Genomic DNA, 24,260 nt, shown 5'->3' with positions numbered 1-24,260 from the left:
AAATAAAAGCTCCCATACAAAGAAACCAAACATGAATAAACTTAGTAAGTTATTGAATAATTAACTATCAGAAGTGGTTTATTAATGTAACAAACAGGTACAAATATTAAATCAACGCTTTGCTTGCACTTTTGCACATCACATTATTTTTCATGTAATAAGGACACAAAGTGTAATTTTTGTGCCAAACATTTGTTTTTGTTAATGGTTAGTAAATCTTTTTTTTTTGGCATGCAATGAAATATTTTAGGCTATAGCAAACCACACAAATTAATTACACAAATTCAGCATGAAAAACAAAATGTATAACAAGAAACCACTTTGCTTTCTAGCATGTAAACATCATCTTCTTTATTGCAGGCCTGTGTAAAAGAGAAGGGAGCAGGGAAAGAATGATCTGCCTATAATAATAAAAACAATACATAGTAAACGTAAACAATTCCAGGTATTTCTTTGAGCTCCAGCTCCATATTTATCTAGTAATCAGGTGAAGTCACAACAAGATCAACATATTTAGATTTCTTTCACACCCTACCCCCCTATATTTTACATGTTAAGTCTTCACAGTGAGAAATCTGTAAAATGAAAATGACAATAATTGCTGCCATGATAATATGGGGTGACATTTCTCTCGTCCTCTTCGCCTCCACCCTCGTCTTACGTGGTTGTGGGTCGTATCCAGCTGGCAGGGACCCACTGAGGCTCGTCCTGCGCCCTCCTCATCGCGGTCAGCAGCTGGACGCAGGAGTCCTGCAGCTCATCGTTGACGATCACGTGGTCAAAGAACTGCGAGAAGTGAGACTCCATCTTCCGGGCGGCTTCTTCCATCTCCTGGAAGTCTTCCTCCTGTTGGAGGGAACAAAAGTCAAAAGGGACGATTTCTAATCGGTGACCGAATCCCTTTTTTTTATGTTACGTTATAATTTCTTTATCCCATTAATTTTTCCTTTCATCTGATCTGTTTTATATTGATTCAAACACACTTGTTATCTATTATCTGTTTTTAAAATTCAATAAAGTTTGATTGACGCTGTGAAACTCCTGGAGGAGTTTACTTTGAAAGGTCGGTTGATGTAGTAGTTGGTGGTGATGTACGAGTCCTGTCTCGTCTCCTTGAGGCGCTCCTGTGACGGCGGCTTCACGTAGACGATGTAAGCCCTCAGCTCGTGGGTCCTCACTGCCTGAATGGCCTAAATGAAGAGATGAAACATTTAAAATTAAAGCTTTTGTGTGCAGCATTTTATGAAAGCGATTAGAAGCACAAAAACTACTGGTTGGTGGTGTTTTGAAGAGGACGACGATGTCTCTGCTGCTCTTACATTTGGATCGATGTCCATGATGCAGATCTTCCCGCTGTTTAAAACTTGCCTCACAGACTCGATGCTGGTGCCGTACAGATTCCCTTTGTACTCTCCGTACTCCAGAAACCTACACCACATCATTAGTTTTACTCAAACACAAAGGAGTTACTAGTACTTGATGCTTAAACATTCATTGTTCATAAATGAATAAAAATAAAACAGCTCATAAATACGTTGTTATATTTAGTAACAGAGCATGAACACATTGTGTTCAGTGTGTCAGTGTCTCCACTACATTCCTGATCCATGGCTTCACAGCAGAGGCAGCGGTACCTGTTGTTGTACACCATGTTGTCAAAGGTTTCTCTGCTGGTGAAGTAATATTCTCTGCCAGACTCCTCGTATCCTTTGGCCGCTCTTGAAGTGTCTGGTGAAGGAAAATATGTGACTGCTTGAGACGGACAATCACTTAAACGCCAACAAAAGATCATCACGCAAACTAATTCACATCATTTAGTCGATTGTAAATTCGGAGGATGAAAATGATTTGTACGTACGAGGCACGGCTCCCTGAAAGATGTTGGGGTTCATTTCAATCAAGCGCCTCCGAAGTTCATTCACACCCACACCGGACGGACCTGAGATGATAAATTAAATAGTTTTTAATGTATAAACACGTTTGGTAAGAAAGACAAGTCATGTTAAACTATCAGACTGGTTGGATAGTCCACTATGAGACCGTAACAACTGTACCTAAGAGGGCGATGAGGCGGTGTGCGTCCTGCGGGTGGCGCGCATAGCGCGCCACGTCCTCGTAGGGGCTGTTGAGGGTGTTTGAGCAGCTGCTGGGGCAGCGGGTGTGGTAGGACGGCTGGGTGGTGCTGTGAGACCCCCGCCGACACAGACGGGTGCTGCGCCTGAAGCCCGCTGACAGAACACTCAAAGTTAATGTTTGACAAATTACCCACAATGTGTGTAGTAATTGTGCAAACTCTGATATGGAACATAACAGATATCAGAGCAGGTAAGAGTCACATCGTTGCAGAGACTTACCTAAGTAGATCCCTTCAGCGTTGCTGCAGAAGTCATCCTCCTCTGGTTGAAGAGAAGCAGAGCGGAACATGTGAGAGCAGATGGAAGAATAAGATACTAGAAAATATTCTTGATTACAGGAAAACCTGCTGCAGCTTCTGAACCGTCTTTTCATTACAATAAAAGGAAGAATTAACAGCAGAGCCAGTGTCTATCCTACATCTCCCACAATGCAATGGACCAGGTTTGAAAGCACTTGTGCATTTTAGCGAGTTGACTCTTCTCAGGCAGATAAAACTACAAACGTCTGAGGTGTTCTCACCTTCTCTGAGCTCCTCTGACATTCCCCCGTCAGACAGCCGGAGAGTTTGGAAAAGAAACAATGACAGATGTTTCAGATGAAGGACGGAGACGGAGTGACACAGAATACAGACCACACAAAGTCAACAAAGACTTACCTACCAGATTCAAATGCCTCCTCGTCTGACAGAAGTGAAACAACACAAGTTAATCACAAAGCAGCAAAGACATGCAGCAAGTTTGTGTGCGACAGATTATACGGAGCTTTACCTGCTTCGACACATTTCTCATCAAAGGTCATCATGTCTTCCTCTGTGGGTGAAAAAAGGAGAATTATATCTGTAACACAACATGTAAATCATGTAGTTTCAGAGCTAAATGAGGTGTAATCTCCTTACCTTCCTCTACAGTGCTCACTTCAGTAAGAGTGGGATGAAACACAACAAAACCCAAATGTGAAACCAGGTTGCGGAGAGGCTGTGATTCTGAAACTGCTACGACTTTTGAGTTAAAGAAAATGTCGGTGAACTTACAGGTCTGTGTGCAGGCATGTGGATGATAAGGCTGAGACCACCAGACCTCCCTCTGCTTCCTGTTACAACAGATTACAGTTTAAATGACACCAAGTTACATCCCAGTAAATAAGAGAAGCAGTGAACCCTCCTGACCGTTTCAGCAGGTTGGAGGAGGGGATGAGGCCGGCGCAGGCCGTGTTGCTGGGCAGTTTCTTGGCCTGCCACCAGAGGGCGTCCGTCTGGTCCACGATCTCCAGGACGTCACCTTTCCTGAAGCTCATACCGGCGTCGGCGCAGGGGATGGCCGTGTCCTGCTGGGGGCTGTAGTCGACCATGGTCCTCACGTAGAGCTAACACCAGAGACGTTCGGTTAACACGATGCAGGCGGAGGTGTGTTAATGTGTGTATCGAGGAGGATTTACCATCGTCTGGTTGTGGACCGGCCTTTCTGTGATGGGAATAACCTTAAACATGATGGTGCCCCGCGACCTCGCTTGCTGATTGGTTGCAAAGAAACAAGAAGTCATTAGCTGATATTAATGGCTCATAGACTTTGATTTAACGCTCATGCATCCCGTTAAAAAAGATGCTCTGATGCCCTGAGAGGAAAACATTTTATTGTGATTTATTAAGAGGCTGTGATGACGTTTAATTCTAAATAAATTAGTCTGTGATTGTTGTGAGTGACTGTTGATTAACTAGTGGTTTCACATAATTAAAATAGGAGAACAATTAGACTAAATAGCTCTTTTTCCTTCTTTAATTATTTTAGTAGCCGCGAAAAATGACGTACCACAACCTGGATGACCTGCTCAGGTTCCAACCCATCCACAGGGAAACCATTCACCTCTATGATCCTGTCCCCTGCATGGAGCAGACCTACACACACACACACACACACACACACACACACACACACACACACACACACACACACATAAAAATGTAATTAAACTTCACATTAGTTAACTTTAAACTGACTCTTTTATTGTGTATATTAAATTCATTCTTGATCGAGCTAAACTCAAACTTTTTAAAGGGTAGTACTCTCAGTTTCTACTTTGGCATATCATCAATATACCATAAAAAAATACTTTCAACTTCTAGTTAACTATACAAAGCTGGGATGTACAGTATCCTCGAGACAAAAGACTCACCACTACGATCAGCCAGCCCTCCATGAATCACCCGAGCGATAAAGATCTCCCCCGTGATCTCGTTTCTCTTTATCGTCGCTCCCTGGAAGAGAAAAGATGAAATCAGAGAATAAATAAAGCTGCTGTAAAGTAGAGATGAGGACACACAGGTGAAGAGAAGTAAAATTGATGGAGTCATGGCAGGGTGTAAAGACTGAAAGAGGAGAATGGAAGGTTCAATTCATGACAAAGTAACAATGACACAAGCGAATGCTGATGAAGATCCTGAAATGAGGGCTCCGGGATGAAATGGTCCACGACACGACGAAAGAAAACGTTGATAAATGCAACAAAAAGTACGTAATAAATGTCAGCTACCACCGTGTGCGTTTGCAGGTCTGCCACTCTGCGGAGACGGCTTGAAAGGACCCAAGAAGTCCACTCTTTGGACACTCTTCGGCATCTCTCATGTCGCCTTCTTCCTCCTCTTCTTCCGCTGGTTTGAGCGACCTCCTTTCGCAGTGTGGGAGGTCTCCTTGGGCTCATCCAGCAGGCCGTTGGTCAGAAGGCGCTTGGACGCTTGAAGCTCGGCATGCTTCCTATGCGGCGACGGGGCGTTCTTGGTTTTCGGGGTAGTTTGGGGTGAGCCACGGCAGGACACAGACAAACAGCTGGTCCCCTGAGAGGTGGAGGTAGCGTCCAGGGAGCTACTGAGGGAGCTGGAGGAGGAGGATTGAAGTGAGGGGAAGGAACATCCAGCCTGGTGCATCAAGGATGGACGCTTTGGAGTTTTCTTGGGTGTGCCGTCATGCTCAGCAGGTTTCGGGGAGTTGATGTCAGTCTTGGAGGCGACGAGGAGCGTCTGCAGCCGGTCCACCACCTGAGAAAGGAGGGCCAAGGCCTGGGAGTTGTCCTGTACCGTCTCCGACATGCGCTCGGTCGCGGCCGCCATCTTCTCTCCGAGGAGCTTGATGTCTTTGGTGCTGCTCTCCATGGAACAGGCGGCCAGCTGCACCGTCGTCCTCAGCTCGTCCAGACTCTCCTGCTTGGCGAGCTCCACGGGGGGCACCGGGGGCAAATCCACCACGCGGCGAGGGCGCATGGGGCTCGGGGGAGCGGTGTGGATGCGAGGGCTTTGGCTTCGAAGCCTGGGGGGAAGGCCTGGCTGGAGGTAGTCGTTGGAGTAGTAGGGTACGGTGACACACGGGGGAGACATAGTCCACCGCCGGGCTGTGGGACGCGGTGATTGGGCGTTGCTGGACTCTCCTGCTTCATCTTCATCTCCACTGTCTAGCTCTTCGACGATGTCGTCTCCAATGAAAAAAACAGACATTAATCCATGGAAACCCACGGGTAGCTGAGATGAATGATGGAGGAAGACGGATGACGGGACTTTTCTTACCGATCAGAACCGAGCTGTAGACCGACGGCGCAGAGCGGTTCAGGCTTTGATCCCAGAGCAGGTCGGAGTAACAAACTCTACACCGGCTCATCGGCTTGCGACAGCACGTCTGACAGTTACTCTTCGGCTTATAGCGAGGTGGAGGGTACGGCCGCGCTGCTGCTGCGTGACACAGCGGCTCACTTGGCGGGTAGCTGCCTCGGCGAACGCTACACCACAAGGAATCCAGGCTCCCAGCAGCAGGACTCTGGCCTCGGTGAAGCCTCCTGTGGGTCAGACTCCTCAGGGTGTCCCAGTGAGTGCGGAGCCCCCCTCTGGAGATTTTCGCACCAGGGGAGGATGAACTGAGCAGCCCGAGCCTCTGGTGGTGGCAGAGCTGTGAGACAACAGAGTCACTCAAAGGCAGAGGGAAACGTTCAAGTAGAGGTGGAGAACTCCCACTAGGACTGAAGCTTCATTGATCTCTTTTCCTTCTCACAATAACATCAATACTTTCTCTGACAAGAGCTGTACAAATAAAGACCCACATAACATACAGAGGACTCGCATATAAGTACTTTCTTTATAAATGACAGGTGCTTCCAAACTATTTGGTTTTTCTCAAAAATCCTTCTTTTTCAGTGTTTTCTGCTGATCGGAGATCTGTAGCATCAACAGACGATTATTAAATTCAATGCAGTCAGCCTACATATAAAAAAAGAAATACGCACGAGCATCTGCTTGGACTCTATTGTGGTCCAGTTTATCTGCTGAAATGTATGCATGGTTATTCAAAAAAAAATGTATGTTATTATTTCAGTAGAGTAAAGAGGAGACGTGAGCCTTGAAGCTCACCAGCGGCTGTTTGTTCTTGACCAGGCAGACGATCCTGGTGGCCTCCTCGTCGTCCGGCAGGTCGTCCGGCATCGGTGGCAGCACCGGCTCATAGTCCTTCTGGGCCACCGTGTCATGAGCTGAGAGGAGAGCCTGCAAAACATGAAGATCAAAATCTGCTGCGCTGGTGGATAATAACAAATCAAGGTTATGAAAGATATTGTTTTACTATTTCTACACAGAAAGACAGACGAAAAATGTAGGAAACTACACTTAAATACAGTGTATTTAGATGTAAATGTAATGAAAAATGAATAATTCATCGACATAAATGAGATGCTGTTTGAAAGCTGGTTTTCTCAGCTTGCCCGTACATGACATGAATAGGTGTTACCTGCAGGTGCGGCTGTCTCAGGAGGCTGTAGAGCTCTTTGGCGTCTTCAGAGCAGCCCGGCAGCGCTCTGATGTCAATCAGCAACTACAACGAACCACATATCCACCATTTAAAAAAAACCTCAACAAAATGAATACGAGCAACAAATTATTAATAAAACACAATCTGAAATGTGACCTGAAGGGAAAGTCCTGAAGCGTAGTCCAGAGCTGGTGCGGGAGAATCTCTCAGGGACCTTTGAAGACACTCATGAACCTGAAAAGAATGTTTTGAACTTTAACTACAAAAGCAGTATTTAAGAAAACAAAACGGTTAGTACCAAGTGTGTTTTCAGACCTTGAGCAGCGACTGCAGCCAGGAGGCGTTCAGCAGACTGTGGAGGACCTCTGCGCCGTCGATGTCCTGATTCACCGAGCGCCTCACCTCCTGGATCACATCAGTCAGGATCTGACGGAGGCCTGCGACACACCGGTGGATCATTCAGAGTGTGAACAGAAAGCTGAAGAGGTATCTTAACGTAGTAAACCAGTGAAGTCGCCTTACTGACCGTGTTCTCCTAGTACACAGTGGGGGTTCAACACCTGAGCCTCCACCGCCTGCCTCATGGTCACTGGACCCCCAACCACAACCAGCTGCTCACAAGGACCGGAATACGGGCTGTAAGATGAACTAATAATTCAGGATGTTTTATATTTATATGTATGAAAACCAACCGACATGCAGAGACAGTCGGATCAGGTAGGGAGGTGGTTAGCGTGAATGGGGGTCAGGGGTTAATGGCACACTTTACGGCTGCTCGTAAGAGCAACTGTGATGTCAACACAGAGATGTGCAGACCCTAATCTCCGGCTGGTGAACCATCACAGGACAGCAAGGACCAGTATCAAGCACAATCTGTTATTTCTTTTGTAAAAAACTCAGCTGCAAAGTAATTAAAAGCAACATTAGATCAATAACAAGGACACTGACAGAGAAAACAGGGTGATAAACTCTTAATATAACCTTCATATCCTTAATTAGATAAACCATTACAAACACATTGGAAAGACATGTGGAGCGTTTAGGCAAAAACTGTTAAATAAGAAATAAAACAGGAGCTCCTCAAGAGGTTACTAGTTAAAGTAGGAGAGGATGATCCCTGTGGCCTTCCTTCAAGCCCTTCGCTCTTCAATAAAAGCATCTTACCGTTATGTCTGAATCCTGAAGGATGCCACCAGCTCTTATCCTCCAGCTCCTGCAGGGTTTAGCACCAACACTTGCAGGAAAATGTATATATGGTGGGATAATATTCCCCGGAGACTAGCCGGAGCACTGCACTTTCATCGAGCTGCAGGGAACGATGGGGGGGGGGGGGAAGGGGGAGGGCTGTAATCTCTCCCGATCCCACTTAATCCCAGGCAAGTGAGCCGCCCGCCTCTGGCCACCGGAAGCCAGTTCCTCCCTCACCGGCTGGCTGGTTGCTGCCAAATCTTCTTAGCTTTGAGCGGCACGCAGGAGGAGCTGTGTGGAGAGGAGGCGACTCTGACAAAGACGGTGATGAAGACTATTCACAGTTTAGAGGAAAGCTTTAAGTTCTTGGAAAGGGACAAAGTTAGGGAGATGTGAAATGTAAAGGTTGCATTAAGACTCTAGTCAGTAATTAAAGGATATGCGGCCTTAACAGCTGGAGTTAATGGGGAGGACATATTTTGGTCTCCTTCCTCAAACCCCGAAATCTGTGAGGAATGTGGGTAATGTCCTGATTGGTAATCTTATTCCCAAAGAACTACAACTAAATATTCCCTCCCACCATCTGAAAAGTCCCAAGATGCCCTATTGGACCCAAAACACTAAGATTATCTCTTTGCACCTGATGAAAATAATACATTCTCCCCTCCAAGTCTCAAAAAAGAGCAACGCTGAGAGGATTTAAAAACCAGAGCTCCTCGTGATCTGCAAAACAAACATTTACAACTAAAAGTGAAAAACTCTTTATCGTTTAATCTATGAAATGTAAGAAAATACTCCAAAAACACAAATATATAAAACAGAGAGAAGCAGCAAATCCTCATTCCAGTTCATGTCTGTAAGAATCACATCAAACTGTCGGAGCAGATTAGTTAGCAACGTCCATCAAACGAGTTTATTGCCGTCTGTAATCATTTAAAGGTACACTACATTTGACATCATGTAAAAGACATGTGGGACTCATGTCAGCCAGCTGAAACACAAAATGTGAACCAATAAACAGTCACGTTAACACACAATGCGATGTGTATGTGAGGCGTTTTCAGAGTGAACGTGTTGAGGACATGAACCCAACATGAGCTTATGAATATTATCTTCAGTTTGGAATTAAAATACCACTTCATGTCAGCGAGTCAGTTAAGGAACAGCTGTTACAATACATTTACTGTTCTGTGTTTGGTTTGCAAGTCAGTTTTGGTTGAAAATCCTACTTTTTCCTTTAGTTTTAAGCAGCAGCAGCGACCTGAAAGGTTAGTGAGACGGTAATGTCAGAGTTAACACAACACACTGAACAGGAAGTCAAAGAACAGCAGGAAACCTAAAGTCTCTGGTTGATAAAATAATGTGATACCTGGAGTGTCGGGCACATACGGTCTCAGCAGTAACAAGAGGGGCTGGAGAGCGTCATCACGATCATTTTTAAAGCCCATACACTCAGATAACATCTGGTGACTTTCACAGCATTTCACAACAGCTCCTATGATAATCGTTTGTATTATTACTGCGCCCGACCTTTACCCAACATTTACAATTAAATGTAACCGTTTGACATCTATTTTATGATGCTAGGTTTCCAAAAGTCCTGCAGGGAAAAACAGCAGCCTCAGCTAAAAGAGGCTTCTGATCCACCGGCTTTTCTATTGTTAAACCATCGGAGGAAACAAAAGCCGTGATATTAAAATAAAGAGAAAAAGGCTTGGTCATCCTCTGAATCCTCTCTTAAGCCCTTTATAAACTGGCATGTGGGACGCAAATCACAAATAAGCGACACTGTCTGACAGCTAGTGGTTTTAAAAAAAGAACAGTTAGCTTTAACAGATGGTGCAGAGAATCAGCGTTGAACATCACATCTATAAAAACAGAGTTTACATTAAACCGGCTGCCCGGCTCACGTTTTACCTTCTGCATTGATTATTTTACAGGTGAGCAGGTGTAGTAAGACCTTCATACGGTGCATGCAATGAACACTGTGTTATTCACAACAATACAAAGATCATCTCTGAAGGGGGAACCCACTGTTAAAAAAAGACAAATGTATCAAACATGCATCTCCAAATCAGCCGTCTGGCATTGCATTTACTGTCAACGGTTTATTTAACTTGAGGATCATTTTGCATTTTATAAAAAAGGAACACTTACTTTTTCAGTTTATCTTAAAAAAATCCCAAATGACCAACTTTGGAGATGCATAATTGTTACTGAACAGTAGTGATGTGTCAGTATGTGTTACACTAAAAACTGGGCTCACAAACAAACACATGTCTGTCAGATTGTCTTTTCCTCAGCCTGGTTTTGCATTAAGGCCTCATGATTTACCTTCGTCGTAGTTTCTGTTAAAGCCGGGGAACTAAACGTCCGTGTAAACTTTAGAAGTTACAGCCGGCTAATTTAGCCACTAACTGGGTTTGACTATATTCTGCTGCCAGCTGGTGTAACAGGAGAATATAAGTATCATTTAGAGTCAGTTTACATTTATAACACAGTGTCAAACATCGCTGTGAACTAGCCCCAAGAGTTCCCAAAGAAAAGCAGCTGTGAGGTGGGAAAATGAACCAGATGTGAGCTTGTTCACCAACGAGTCAGTGCTCATCCTTGAAGTCTTTTCTCTTGATAAACTATAAATAAATATGCTGCCGTCTCAGATGACAGGGATGGTAAATAATAAAAAGTTGGTCAATCTCGTAAAGTGACGTGCTTTCATGAGATTATTTCCTGGTTATGTCCGTTTCTTCATGTAGGTGTGAGGTGAATGACAAGAGGCGGAAATGACCCGAAACACTGCAGGATAAAAAGGTTGTTTTCCGTGCAGAAAGAACGGATTCTTCTGCAGGAAGAAAAAGAGGTTTGGTGTCTCACAGTATGCTGAGTGGGAGCAGAGAAACCAGAGAACAAACCACTCCCATTGGCACTAAAAACAACACTAGTATGAACCTTGAATTTTGTCCCAGGTATCATACATTAGGATTTCCCACAAGAAGTCTTTCAGCTGTGGACAGTTTAAACTGGACGGTATGAAGTGGCTCATCTCTGGCAGGAAAACACGGACAATATTCACATGTGTACCTTCATCAGCAGTGGATAAGAGCCTGGTAGAGGTCGTTAAAATGGGAAAGAGTGTGGAGGAGGAGGTCCCACAGCAGATGGCGCTGTCAACAAATGATCCTCTGCTTCCCATTGGCCGCTGCTCGCATCAGTCATCCTGAAGCCTGGCTGATCCTGGCCCTCTGATTGGCTGTGGTAGTAGGCTGGGACCGCAGGAAGTAACGCCACGCTCGTCTTAAGTGATCTTCTCATGCTGGATCTGGTAGTAACAAGCCTGGAGGTGGAAAAAACACAAATAAAAGCTCATAAAGACCAGTGCATAGTGGGTTTAATGCATTTATAAATGTTTACAGTGAATTATTTACTGACAGATGTGTGCGTGATACCTTTAGAGTGGTGAACATGATTCCATGCTCTCCGTGCTGCACGCAGGGGTCCATCAGGTCTTCAATCAGGCTCACCTCTGACCCCAAGTTCCTGATTCTGAGAACAAAATATTTGCATGTTTCATACAATTTAGAGATTCTGAAACTGCTGTTTCTGAATGAAAAACACTGAATAGTATGTAGGGGTCAACAAGAGAGAACTTGGCCTAGTTCAAACAAGTTGATGTATTTCATTTGGTTTGTGGCTGACCGTGCGCGCAGCACCACGTAGAGGAAGACGGGGAAAAGGTCGTCCATGGACCACAGGAAGTCCTGCTTCAGCAGCGACTGGACCTCCTGCGTGATCTCCTCAAAAGTGAGCTGGATCACCTGCAGCTTGTCCGACGGTGTGAATGTTGTGCTGCAAACAGACGACGGAATTACTCAGGAAACACAGTGCAGCTTTTCTAAGATTAAAAGCACACGAAAGCACTTGAGATGGGTTTTAAAGTTGTCGAGTGGAGCCGTACCTGATCTGTTGGAGGGTCTCCACTGCAGAGGCGAAGCAGGCGTCCTTGGTGCTCGAGAGGACCTGGAGACCAGAACAAGGTTTACATCGATCACGTGGTATCATAAACCGCTGTCAAGTGATTCGGCGTCTGATAAGCCGACAAACTCTCACTCAAACTGTACTTCCTTCATCAGATTTGTTTAATGAACGATCATGAATCAATCAACTGTGTGGCTCTAAATAAAATAGCAGCATTTGTGTTTTCTTGCACTTAAAGTTAACATACCTGCTGCTTCTCCCCGAGTGCAGGCATGGAGATGGGAAAGGAAACTGGCCAAAACTTTCTGAGGAGAGGAAGTAATCGTTTAGGATTGACACGGAAATCATTAAATGAAGACCCTCTGTTGCAGTGGCCAGTGTGTGACGTACTGCTGAACACCCAGGAAGGCGAGCAACGCCAGGTCGGGCTGCTTGTTGAGGCGGAGGACACAGTCCCAGTAGACGTCGTCCTCTCTCTCCTTGTCCAGCGCGTAGAGGGTGAAGAGCGGCGGGTAGAGACGAGGAAGCAGGACGGGAAGCAGCAGAGCCGAGCTGCTCACCACACGACTGAGGAGACACACAAGAGGATTTAATGTGATCCAACTCTGAGCCACCAAGGCCTCAAGAAGGGGACATGGCCTGGTCTTTACCCAGGTTTTGGTGACTCTAGTGGGGCATCGGTCGAGCCTGGCTCCTTCTTGTCCTGGAGGCTGGTGGTCGGCTCGGGAATTAGACCGCCCTCTTCTGGCAGGTCTGGGAAAAGAAACCTGCAGAGCACACAAGAACACGCATCAATAAAACAAATATCTATCCCTGTCTAGTTCGAAATGAAGCTATGAGCAGTACTGTGCGCTACCGGACAATCTGGAAGATGCGGTTGAGGTAAGACTTGATCTCGTTGACAGCCTGAGGCAGCAGCCGACGATTCGCTCCGACGCCCACGTAGGTCATCCTGTAGACCGCCACCAGGGTTTCCAGCAGCCGGCCCAGTAGGTGGAGCGGGGTGTCACACGCCTGGAGGAAGTAGAGAAAGATCATTCTTACAAGCCAAAACAACTTGCTGCTTTCTCAGAAAAAGTTACATTTGATTCACAGGGTCACTCAGTTTAATACAATTTCAGGAAAGAAGGTAACCGTTTATATTCCCAATATGTGGTCAGTTTTTGGAAATGTTGCTGGCGGCAGTAGTCATGCACAATCATGCGGAGTAATTTGATTTTTAATTGGTGGCGGCGGTGGTGAAAACAGACCACAACGGCCTGAAGGGGCCTTCTAGTTCCTGGAAAAGAAGCTCATGGGAATAAAAGTCGAAGAAACTTAACAACCCAGAACTTGCTACTTTCAGTTTAAAATGTAAATGTTCAATCACCGTTTTGGTCTAAATACAAGACACAATACTTGTACAGTCAGCCTCCCAGAGATATTTCAAAATTACAACTTTAGGTTCACACTGAGCTCCGTGAGTCTGTTGTTGGAGGTGAGGGGTGGTCGGGGTGGTCGGGGTGGTCGCTGGGCTTACCTTGAGGAGGTAGAGGCGGATGCTGTGATATCTCTCCATCGTGATCGGTCCTTCGTGCTGCGGGATGACCTCCAGACTCTCCAGGGTTCTGCTGTGACTTCGAGACATCTCCGGACTTGGATAGACAGAAACAAACACTTGCATCATCCCTTAAAGGTAGCTGTACCTTGCTCATTGTATTACTTGCTAAGTGTGCGTGTACCTGTCCTGGATGTGTTGTCGGCTGGTGGCGAGGGCCACGGCGATGTTCTCCCAGGCCTTCCAGTTCTCTCCTCGACCCGCCTCCTCGCAGCCCAGCTGACTCCAGCACTCCTCGAACACCGCCTGCCACTTGTCCTCCGCGCACACACACAGACGCCCCAGCTTCCTGCCACAGCACGCACACAAGTATACGACAAGCACCGGTCAATTCACTCCAATTAAATATTTTTTATGTTCTTTTCAGACGCCCTGTGAGCTTACACAGCGTGGGTCTTGTCCTTGTCGGCGTCGAACAGGTGTGGTTTGAAGTAGGACCCCGTCACTTTGAGGCCCGAGCCCCATTCGCCATTGAAGGAGCCCTCCAGGTAGTCGCTGTTTACCATTGTGAGCGTTCCCTGAGGGGAGAGCAATCAGTACATTAACACTGACGAACGTCTTGATGATAATACTTCAATATGTTTTGTTCGTCACCTTGCCATTGAGGGTCCAGTCGTCAGAGAATTCCCCCTCGTACGTGGTGTCGTCCTCTGACAGGAGGATCCCAGTTCCCTAAAAGACAATAATCTCCCTTCATTCCCTGATTTCTCTTCTTTCCTGTCCACCATCATTTCAATATCCTTTGTTCTAAAATCCTGATGAGCTAAAAACAAGACTCAGTGCTGTTACTCTACCTATGACTACCATCTTGATTTCTACTTTTACATTAACAGCACCAGATGCAGGAGAAGGACTCGTTGCAGGAGTCTGTCTTTATTTACTTTTCTTTGGTCCCCGTCAGACCTTCATAATCAACACAAGTCTGATAAAATCAAAGTGCTCACCATCATCTTATTATCTTTGAAGGCTCCTTCATAATAAAGTCCAAACTGAGTGACGACGACGGCGGTGCCCTGCCGCAGGTCATCCTGCCACATGCCCATGTACTTCTCCCCTCTGTGCAGGAAGAAAACTGCGAATTAAATCAACTTTCTTTCCCTGCTGTGTGTGGCGCAGCCGTTCTGTTAACCTGACTGTGTTGAAGACGTACTTTGTGATATCATCGAAGACTCCGTAGCCGGTCTTCTTGTCCTGCAGCCACTGGCCGATGAAGACACTGGGGGAGGAGGTGTTGAGCTTGCCGCTGCGCAGCATGCCGTGGCCGTGTCGCATGCTGTCCTGGAAGGATCCGTCGTAAACCTCACCGCTGGCGTACCTGCAGACAGACGGGAGGAAGTTCAAACCCCCTCCGGGCGACAGCGTTGTGCACTGCTGAACAACCTCTTTCTTTCACGCCAATTTCTGAATAAGCACGAAAGTATTTTCCCACATTTGCTGTGAAATACAGAAGAAAGTGGGTTTATAATAACATGACCCTCCACAGAGATTGATGGACAACAGAGCTCCTGACTCGGTATTCTCATACACACCTGTATGTCCCGAGGCCGTGCATCTTGCCGTCTTTCCAGTGGCCGAGGTACTGATCGTTCTTGTTGAGCGTCTTATTGGGAGCCAAGAATTCCCCAAAGCTACAGAAACACATGACGAAGCATGAAGAGACAGATCACCCGACTCACGATGAGGCTCACGTACACTGAATACGAGCGCTCACCCGTCTTCCAGCCCGTTCTTGAACGCCCCCGTGTATATTCTCCCATCAGGCCATTTTAACACGCCTCTGAAAAACCATCAATCATTACTACACATCGGTATTTTAAAGTTCTACCAAACTGCAGACAGGAAGCATGCGTGTCTAACCTGCCGTTGGGCTTCCCGGCGAGCCAGCATCCTTCGTACTTCGCCTGTTTCAGCCGCCCGTCCTTATAAAACGTGTACGAGGCCGTCCTGGAGACGGGAGGCTCCAGCTTTTGACCCGAGCCGACTGACGCGCTGTCCTGCGCCGCCGCGCTCAGGGCCTGGTCCACCGCCTGGTTGATGGAGCGAAGCCACTTGGTCTAGAGACAGATACAAGAACACTTATTAAGAAGGATGACACGCAGTCGTCCGGTTCATTTGAGGGTTTTTAAAGTGAGCATTTTGTCAGTCAGTGGCATTAAAAGATGAACCTTCTCCATGGGAGAGGAGGCCAGCAGGGTGAACGTCTCCTCTGGTGTGATCATCTTCAATCCATGTCTGCAAACACACACACACACACACACACACACACACACACACACACACACACACACACACACACACACACAAACCGTTTTGTACTGGAAACAACCAGTGGTTCACACACAGTTGTCACATAATGTCATATACATACAGAACATAAGATACAGTATGTGACAGGCATATACTGAGACAGGGATATCTGAGAGGAAGTATTAAAAGAAATGTCAAGATTAAGTCAGAATTATTGCAATATGTAAAAGACTGAGAAGATGTGCATTTCTAAAGGTTTGTAGAAATCTACAAATGATTATTTTTCCAGTATTAGACTTACAGGCCAGTGTTCTCCTCTGGGATCGGCTCCACCCAAAGCGTGGCCAAGGGGAAGACATGATGGGTGGAGAACTGGACACATGGAGAATGGAAGAGAAGGGAAGAGGGGAGAAGAAAGAAGGGAACGGTGAGTGTATGAACATATCTGACCACATTGAGGGACAGTAACTGGAGTCTAATTGCTACGAATACGCCGATAACTACAGCCTTCCATGAACAAGAGGAACATTCTTTTGCCAGTTACTGTCACTTCGCCTCAGATTTTACAACCTAAACCCAGAAAACTGGAGTTCTGTTCTCACCTTCACAGCATTTAATGTTTACAAGTACAGACATGTAGGAATGTGCAGGACTACCACGGGACAGGTGGGGACTAGAGGAGAGCAACGCAAATTTAAAGCGAACAAGTGAGAGGAAAAGGAGACAAACAAGGAGACGGGAAAGGAAGCTGCTTTGGAGAAGTGAACCAGAAACTGTTGGTACCTTTCAAATCGGTTAACAGTAAGAACCAAGGCGTTAACAGGAAACAAATACTCCTTGACTGTATTTGTACAGGTGTATTCAGAGCTGGTTGCAGTGTACCACATGCATTAAAACTTATTGAGCCTTGGTTACAGTCTGTTCATCCGTCCATGCAGTCTCCCTCAGGTGGGGAGCAGGCAGAGGGAGAAGGTGGGGATAGGGCCGAGTATCACTGCACACGTGTGTGTCGTAGATTAAGAATGCTTTCTGTGCAAATTGCAGGAATCAGATCAGATCAAATTTGAACCTGTCCTTCAAACCCTGATTTAATTATTATTTTAGAATGAATGTTGCAAGAACAGAAGATGACACAACCTCATTCAAGCCCAGATAGGACTTCACTAGTTTTATCGTGTTGTATTTCACACAGAGCCCTAAGCCCTTCTCTCACACACACACACACACACACACACACACACACACACACACACACACACACACACACACACACACACACACACACACACACGATAAGGAAAGTGGGGACAGGGGAGACAGGTAGCCGTGCTGACAGTTGCTTTTGTGGCTGCATACTTACAAGATTTTTACAAGGCGCCACGCCCTGACAGCACGGAGGCAAGCACATACAGACGCTTGAAACACACCAAGTTAAAGTGTCTGAAATATGAAGCACGAGATGAAAAGTGTGTGTGTGTGTGTGTGTGGAGCTGACCTGTGCGTGAACCAAAGCGTCGTTGAAAACGATGAACCAGTTGACGGAGAACCTCCCGGCGTTCTGCAGCGTCAGCGCTTTGTTGCTGCTCTCGCAGATCAGCCGGCGCTGAGGCTTCCGCAGAGAGTCCTGACGGCACACAATGACACCATTCAGCCATACGTGACATCATGTGACACCTCGAGGACTCGATGGGAAGGACATGCTTGTTGTGGTGATGAAAACAAACAAACACACACGGCGAGTTTACCGTCATTTTGCCGGGGAAGCTCTTCCAGAAATGAAAGGTGTAGTCGGCGTCCTTCCTTTTTCTCTTCAGCTGGAGGACCAAAGCCTCGAACTTGGAGCAGCTGTCCTGCAGCCTCTGGTAGTCATTGGAGCACTGACAACATGCAGATACAAATTCAACGTGAAAAACAAGAGTTAATATTATCTTTCAAGATAAACAAGAAATTACAGCAAAAGCAATAGGAAAAACAATATAACACTGAAGATAAAATACACCAATACTTGTTAATAATCTGTGTTCACCAACAGGTTAGACCAGAATCCTTTAAGTGGTCAATAACAGTAAATAAAACATCTTGTTTCACCCACCACTTCAAAGCAGGTGACCAGTTTGAGCAGCAGCCGGCCGTATTCGTGAAGGTGGCGAGTCGGGAGGTAGAAGAGCGCCACCAGCAGGTCAGCCGTGGTGGGGTTCTCCTCGCTGCACTCCGACAGCTTCATGAGCAGCTCAGGATTCTTCCCAAAGAAATCTCTTCAAAAGGAAATCGCTTTGTCAGCATTTAGAGTGATGTGTTATCTGTGTTTATGGTCGCATTATTGTGTCACAGCATCTTATCAAAGCTGGGGTTTGAGGATGAAGAAGTGTGTGCTCACAGTGAGGGTTTGGTCAGCGTCTGGAAACCTCCCATCACCTGGAAGTTGCCCACAGCGCTGCAGTACCTTTGTTGAGAAAGACAAGTGTCAGAAATCCATTGTTTTAGGACCTGCAAGCACTGAAATGATCAGAATAGTGATCACATACTCAGTGTAAGAGTCGAGGAAGATGCTGGCGTTGTCCAGGATGAGCAGACTGTTGATGTCGCGAACGCGCCGCAGGTTGGCGGTGAGGCTGGCGGCGTGCTGCCCCGTCAGGTGACACAAGAGGCTGAATCGGCCGATCAAAGTGTGCAGGAGCCCGGTGGCCGTCTGGCCGAGGGCCGAACTCAGAGCCTCTGGAGAAGGACGGCGACCGAACAGAAACATTTCGGTCGAGGCGAAAACTAAAGAAGAAAGATGATTTCCCTTGAAGGTAATCTTACCCATCTCCAGCAGGGGGCGTATTATCTGTGTCTTGATGTTGCACATCTTGCAGTAGAACTTCCTCTCGGCTGAGGCCAGCTCGTGGAGGCTGGCGATGAAGCCCATCACGTTCATATCGGAGAGAGCCACGCAGCGCTGGCCGCCCGCAAACACGTTGCTCACATAACCAAGCTGGAGGACAGAGAGGTGAGAAGACACAGACTCTGTGTTTGTTATGCGTTCATATTAGGATTCTAACCTGTCTCTCTGATAAATTAAGATCTAGACGTTCGCTGACTAAAATCTTTCATCCAGTTAAAATAAAAATGTGGCTTAAAGCTGGGTAAAAAGTCAGTTCACTTTGTGCTTACGTCCATGCAGAAGGGCAGCAGTACAGGCTGCTGGGTGTAGCTCCCCGCTTGCTGCTCCTCTTCCTCCTCTTCTTCCTGTTGACCCAGCTCCTTGGCGGGGATCTCCTCCGCCTCCTCTTTGACCTGCTGCCCGCTGTAATAAATGATGGGCCGGAAGCAGTCTCCGTCTGCGAGCAGGAGGGTGTGTCTCTCTCCAGCACTCATGTCCCAGACCCGGATCCCCTCCGACAGCTGGGAGGGGAAGCAGAGAGGAACATGAACCTCAAGGCTTTCTGTATCTGTGTGTGTGTTTGCATCGTACGGGGGGTGGTTTCCTCACCTTTGCGAGGCGGGGGACAGTGCTGGGTGACTCCATGTGTCCAAGCTGACCAAAGCTGTTACTTCCCCAAGAAAACACCTGGAGGATTGGTAAAATATACACGTGGATAGAAAAGTAAATGTAAAACTGTTTCTTTTAAAATGTTTACGGGTAAAAAGCAGCACTGACTCACCTGAGACTGAGCAGTCAGAGCGAGGGAATGATGAGCGCCGGCCGCCACACGCACCACCTCCTTACTGTTCAGACTCTTGATGCACAGCGGCTGTACTCTGCAGACAGACACGTCACACTACCGTCACCACACCAGTGTTGTCATTACATTTGAGTGCTTTCATATTAAGTTTGGTCTCGTAGAAGAAGAAAAAAAAAAAAGAGGATGTGAGACGCAAAACGCATGTTTTAGGACAATTACTGTATATATAAGACAATTAAGTATTAAAAAGTGTAAAACGTGTTTAGCCTGATAGACAAGCTTTCCTTCCTTGGTCTGACGCTCTTTCCTTTCTCATCATATCTTTTCATTGTGTTGTTGTTTCAAGCTTATTATTCTTTCCCGATTCAGAGCCAAAGAGACGTCCTCCAACCTAGCCAGACTGTCTCCGTGTCCCAGCTGTCCGTGCTCGCCGTGGCCCCAACTCCACACCTCCGTCTGCAGGGTGGGAAACACCTCCTGGGCCTCCGGGACCTCTGGGACCGGCCCTCCCAGAGGAGTGAGGGCCACTGCACGCATCCACGGGCGGCAGGCTTTCCTCAGCAGCCGCGGGGACACTTTGGGTGAAAAGACACAAAAAATGTGCTCCTTAATGTTTTCTTTTATTCCTCCACTACAAGATATTTAAATGGGCTTCAGGCTATCACTACACACACACACACACACACACACACACACACACAATGTGTATGGGGACATATTTCTGTATCGCAGGTGCAAATTTCAGCAGAAGAAATCAATGTGCGTGATCAAAACAAAAACATGGCCGCGCAGAAACAGCAGAGACGATCAGGCGGGTCACGTCAAACACAGGCTGTCACACAGCTAACAAACAGAGATACAGAGGAGTCATGAAAGTCTTTGCTTCATACTAATTTCGACTCAGTTGATCATGGAGCGATGACACGGTGATTTCCTTTGGGAGCATTTTAAAAATAGTATTTTCTCTGGTTTATTAAGTTACAACTTAATATGAAAATAGTCATTACGCCCTACAAAAAAGACGTATGTGCAGCATTGATGAAAATAACGACAGAAGGCCTTCAAATTCTACTGAGAAGGTCTCACTACAGACTTCTTGTCTCCTCCTTTATCCAGCTAGATGGAGGTGACACACAAAGAATATAAAAGACTCAAAGGTGTGACACGAGGACCAGCCTTTGCCGTGCATACAAGCTGGATGAGGAGGCCTGGAGTGCACGCACGCACACACACGCACACGCACACGCACACCATGCGTAAGAAGTACTTACGCAGCAGAGTATAGGAGGTGGATAAGAGGTGAACAGCGTATCTACCCTGAGAGAGAAGTCCTGGTAGCGAGAGGTGGCGCCGCAGACCCTCCGCCTCTTCCCCGCGGATGTCCCCTGTGCTGGAGCTCTTCTTAGCCTGCATGGAGTCTTCCAGGCGGACACGCTCCGTTGTGTTATCACCAACGACACTCGTCAGCCCCGCCGGCCCGCCTGCCTTCGCCACTCCTGAGGGCAGGTAGTTCATCATCTTTTTGAGGGACAAGGCCTCGTAGGTGGAGGCGACCCGTTCGCCCACTGCAGAGGCGCAGGAGGCCACCAGGCTGTTGAGCGTGGAGGAGGTCAGGGCTCCTGCTGAGGGCTGGAAGAGAAACAAATCATAAAAGGTCAAATGTTTAAATGAGAGTGGCAGAGGAGTCTGGAGTCCTAAATGTTGTCTAAAACACAAGCAGGTGTAAAGTCTGTGAATCTACCGAAGGACTCGCAACACCATCATCTGCAGACTTTGTATTTTTTATGTTGTAATACAAGAAATGCTAATGGAAGCAGAGGCCAGTGCTGCAAGTACTTCTGGCAGTATCACTGTTATTCCTCAAAATGTAACGTTAGGGTGATCCCTAATGGTACTTTATGATTGTATGATACAGTCCGACTCACCAGCAGAGTGTGCGTTCCTCCAGCAGTCGCTTTATCCATCTGCTCAGCCTCTGACAGTTTCTTTAGATAGTCTTTGACGGCCTGCTCATCTGGATACGGGGAACTCTTGACCCCCAAAACGACACCGCCTCCAGACTGAGCCGGGGGCCCAGAGTCCGCGACCGTCAGCGCTCCGTTGGCCAAGGCTGATTTCTTCTCTGAGTCCTGAGTAGGGTCAACACCTCTAGTAGGTGGTGGGGAGTTTGAGGTGGAGGTATGGGAGGGGAGGACCGGCTCAGACGGAGACATTTTGAGGCCTTGTGTCAGAGCAGGTGCCTGCAGCCTGACCTCATCCTCAGTCAGCTCCATACTGAGGGGGCAGTAGTGTGCGTCAGAGATGATGACATGGTCCTCTTTGTCCGTCATGGTGAACAGCAGCTGATTACACTGTCTGCATTTGTCAACCGGGGGCCGGTGAATGTCCTGGGGGCCCAAGCAGCGCACCAGAGCCAGGCTGTGTGAGGCCCCGCAGGCCACCTGTAATACATACCTGCCCGCCAAGTGCTCCACCTTTTGTGGTTTCCAGACAGGGAAGACGGCGACGTTGAGGCCCAGCTGACAACCGCTGCCCCACGCCCACACCTCCCGCTGGGCCGACAGCGCCAGAGTGTGCTGCTCCCCACAAGCCAGCTCCAGCACCGGGACAATCTGCGGAGGGGTTGTGTCAGTGTCCACCAGAGCGACCGGAGTCGGGTTGGGGACGGTGCTGAGGCCCGACAAGCCGCACTGGCCCGCGGCGTTGTCCCCCCACATGTGGACGCCACCATCTTCTGTCATGGCCCCGCTGTGGAAGCTTCCAGCTGCAACAGCGACCACCAGCTGGCCACTGAGCGCGCTCTCCAGGGTGGGTTTTGCCGGCTCGGGCACATGACTCTGCTTCCACGGCAACTCCCCAAAACTGTACACCTGCCCTCCTGAATTGGGAGAAACAACAGCACCAAGATCATAGAGGAACTTTGCAGTTTTAAGGTTAATTTTCTCAGTTGTGGAACATCTATTATGCAAAAAATACAACACAAACCATCCCTCATTTCCTGTTTACTCTCTACAGTCTATTTGTGATGCAAATACACCAAAAATAAGCCAAAAACAATGACGTTACCTTCCACCAGCAGAACACCATGCCATGTGCCCAGAGCCACCTGAAGGACCGGCCCGCGGAGGAGCAGCCTCTCTGGGGTGACGCTGTAGGAGTAGCCCTTCCAGGTGTGGAGCAGGCCTCGCTCTCCAGCGCCGTCATCCCCAGAGCTGAGAGAGCAATCGATCAGAAACACGAGTAGCAAAATTAATGGTTTTCTTAGTATTTTCTTTCGTAAAAAGGATTAAACATTTTTCTTTTTAAAGTCCACAAATTTCTCGAGGAATTACAAGCATCATAGGAACATAATGTTCTCCATCTAACAAACCGGAACATGAGAGAAAGTACAGACAAACACTTCATCCTCCCTCCTGCAGCTGTTTTATTGTGGGTGGAGGGATAGCAGAAGTGGAGGCGGTTTTGTCACATGGTGATCACAGCCAGCCAGATGTGAAAGCAAAGGTTAAGCAAACATAATCCTCTTTAGGAGGACCTTGGTTACCTCTTCCTCTCCATCAGTGGGGTTTATGTCTCCATCTCTGCTGCTGTCAAACAAAACACACCTCATTAGCTGAGAGCTGGGAAACAATCCTGCTAGTTTTATATATATATATATATATATATATATATATATATATATATATATATATATATATATAAATAAAGATATGTTGCTGTCAATGTTAAGAAGACTGGATGTTAGGGGAAAGACCCATAACACCATAGTCATGTCAAAATGAAAGCAGTTTTAGTTTAATTTTCATGTGTAATAAATATATTTCTAACATGCAAAATTTACTCCAAAAAACACCATTAATTACCTGCAAAAGCTGGCAGGTGTTTCCATCTATTGCTAAGCTAGCTAGCTGTTGTTAGCTAATAGGTAACCGTTAATCTGGCTAGCTAGCATTAGCTAATAAGCTAACTAGCTCAAACCACAGGTGTCTCATTTTATATTTACTTAATGAATAAAAACACACTCTTTCTTACCGGCTGATGTGCTCACTCAGACAGGCAAGAAAGACAAACGTCCGTTAAATAGTTTAGCGGCTAAACGTTGGCTGTTCATCTCTTATGTTGACACAGAGTGGACTTCTTCTTCTTCTGCGGCTGCTGCTTCAAAACTGATTTTACTCAACGGCGACACCTGGTGGCGAAAGCCTTGTAGCACATCCTGCATATAGTTTAAATTAGATGAATAGATTAAACTTTACAAATAATATTTAAAAAACAAGAATAACCAAAAAAATTAACAGTTAACATATACGGAAAATTCTAAATAAATCAATGTAATGTAAATAAAAATAAAAAAGTTATTTTTTACATGCTCCTACCTTTCTAAATAAATTGAATTAATTGGTCGATTAGATACCTGTAAATAACCACCATTAATGTGCAGTTTAGGTTGTTTCAAGTTCTCATTATACACCTGAACTGGTCCATTTTTTAGTTTTGTATGGATGCATTTTTTACTTGATTAAAATCTATTTTTTAAAACATTACTTTTACTTGAGTGCAATATTCCAGTACTCTTTCCATCCCCGATTTAATCACATATGGTTTCACTGTGCTGTAGAATGACCAGGAGATGCAGAGCATTGGCGCCCCGTGTGGTACAGATAGATCAATGCA

The 24,260-nt window shown here is 46.5% G+C and overlaps 2 protein-coding genes across 7 annotated transcripts; both read right to left on the bottom strand.

Moving 5' to 3' along the window:
* Positions 1–624: 624 nt before the first annotated feature.
* Positions 625–9,565, bottom strand: mpp4b (MAGUK p55 scaffold protein 4b). Its single transcript, XM_031852159.1, has 23 exons — positions 9,472–9,565; positions 8,340–8,436; positions 7,441–7,550; positions 7,230–7,351; positions 7,071–7,148; positions 6,894–6,977; positions 6,521–6,652; positions 4,306–4,387; positions 3,942–4,027; positions 3,571–3,645; positions 3,302–3,498; positions 3,167–3,225; positions 3,032–3,049; positions 2,904–2,945; positions 2,796–2,816; positions 2,656–2,670; positions 2,355–2,396; positions 2,055–2,228; positions 1,859–1,939; positions 1,635–1,728; positions 1,320–1,428; positions 1,056–1,190; positions 625–846 (listed from the first exon to the last, which is right to left on the bottom strand). Exons 1-23 carry the CDS (start codon positions 9,563–9,565, stop codon positions 658–660), a joined length of 2,136 nt encoding a protein of 711 aa, XP_031708019.1. The 3' UTR covers positions 625–657.
* als2b (alsin Rho guanine nucleotide exchange factor ALS2 b) lies at positions 8,989–23,731 on the bottom strand. Of its 6 annotated transcripts, XM_031852181.1 has the most exons (35): positions 23,619–23,731; positions 23,131–23,173; positions 22,653–22,798; positions 21,512–22,464; positions 20,858–21,215; positions 19,978–20,161; positions 19,566–19,662; positions 19,394–19,471; positions 19,075–19,305; positions 18,724–18,895; positions 18,447–18,636; positions 18,299–18,364; positions 18,014–18,176; positions 17,667–17,798; positions 17,417–17,545; positions 17,282–17,305; positions 16,223–16,293; positions 15,840–15,906; positions 15,532–15,728; positions 15,386–15,451; positions 15,204–15,302; positions 14,825–14,989; positions 14,619–14,730; positions 14,269–14,346; positions 14,059–14,192; positions 13,799–13,963; positions 13,597–13,711; positions 12,934–13,091; positions 12,728–12,844; positions 12,468–12,644; positions 12,325–12,382; positions 12,058–12,119; positions 11,799–11,948; positions 11,549–11,645; positions 8,989–11,436 (listed from the first exon to the last, which is right to left on the bottom strand). In XM_031852181.1, exons 2-35 carry the CDS (start codon positions 23,142–23,144, stop codon positions 11,398–11,400), a joined length of 5,064 nt encoding a protein of 1,687 aa, XP_031708041.1. In that variant the 5' UTR covers positions 23,145–23,173; positions 23,619–23,731; the 3' UTR covers positions 8,989–11,397. The 6 variants fall into 6 exon arrangements, with proteins under 6 accessions (XP_031708041.1, XP_031708038.1, XP_031708042.1 ...); XM_031852178.1 differs by having other exon boundaries at positions 17,282–17,545; XM_031852182.1 differs by lacking the exon at positions 17,282–17,305.
* Between the last annotated feature and the right edge of the window lie 529 nt (positions 23,732–24,260).

The sequence above is a fragment of the Anarrhichthys ocellatus genome, unplaced genomic scaffold (assembly GCF_004355925.1).
Source record: "Anarrhichthys ocellatus isolate YVR2014 unplaced genomic scaffold, GSC_Weel_1.0 scaffold12, whole genome shotgun sequence".
NCBI lineage: Eukaryota > Metazoa > Chordata > Actinopteri > Perciformes > Anarhichadidae > Anarrhichthys > Anarrhichthys ocellatus.
Note: the sequence above shows the minus strand (reverse complement) of the source record. Positions and strands in the feature narration are given on the sequence as shown.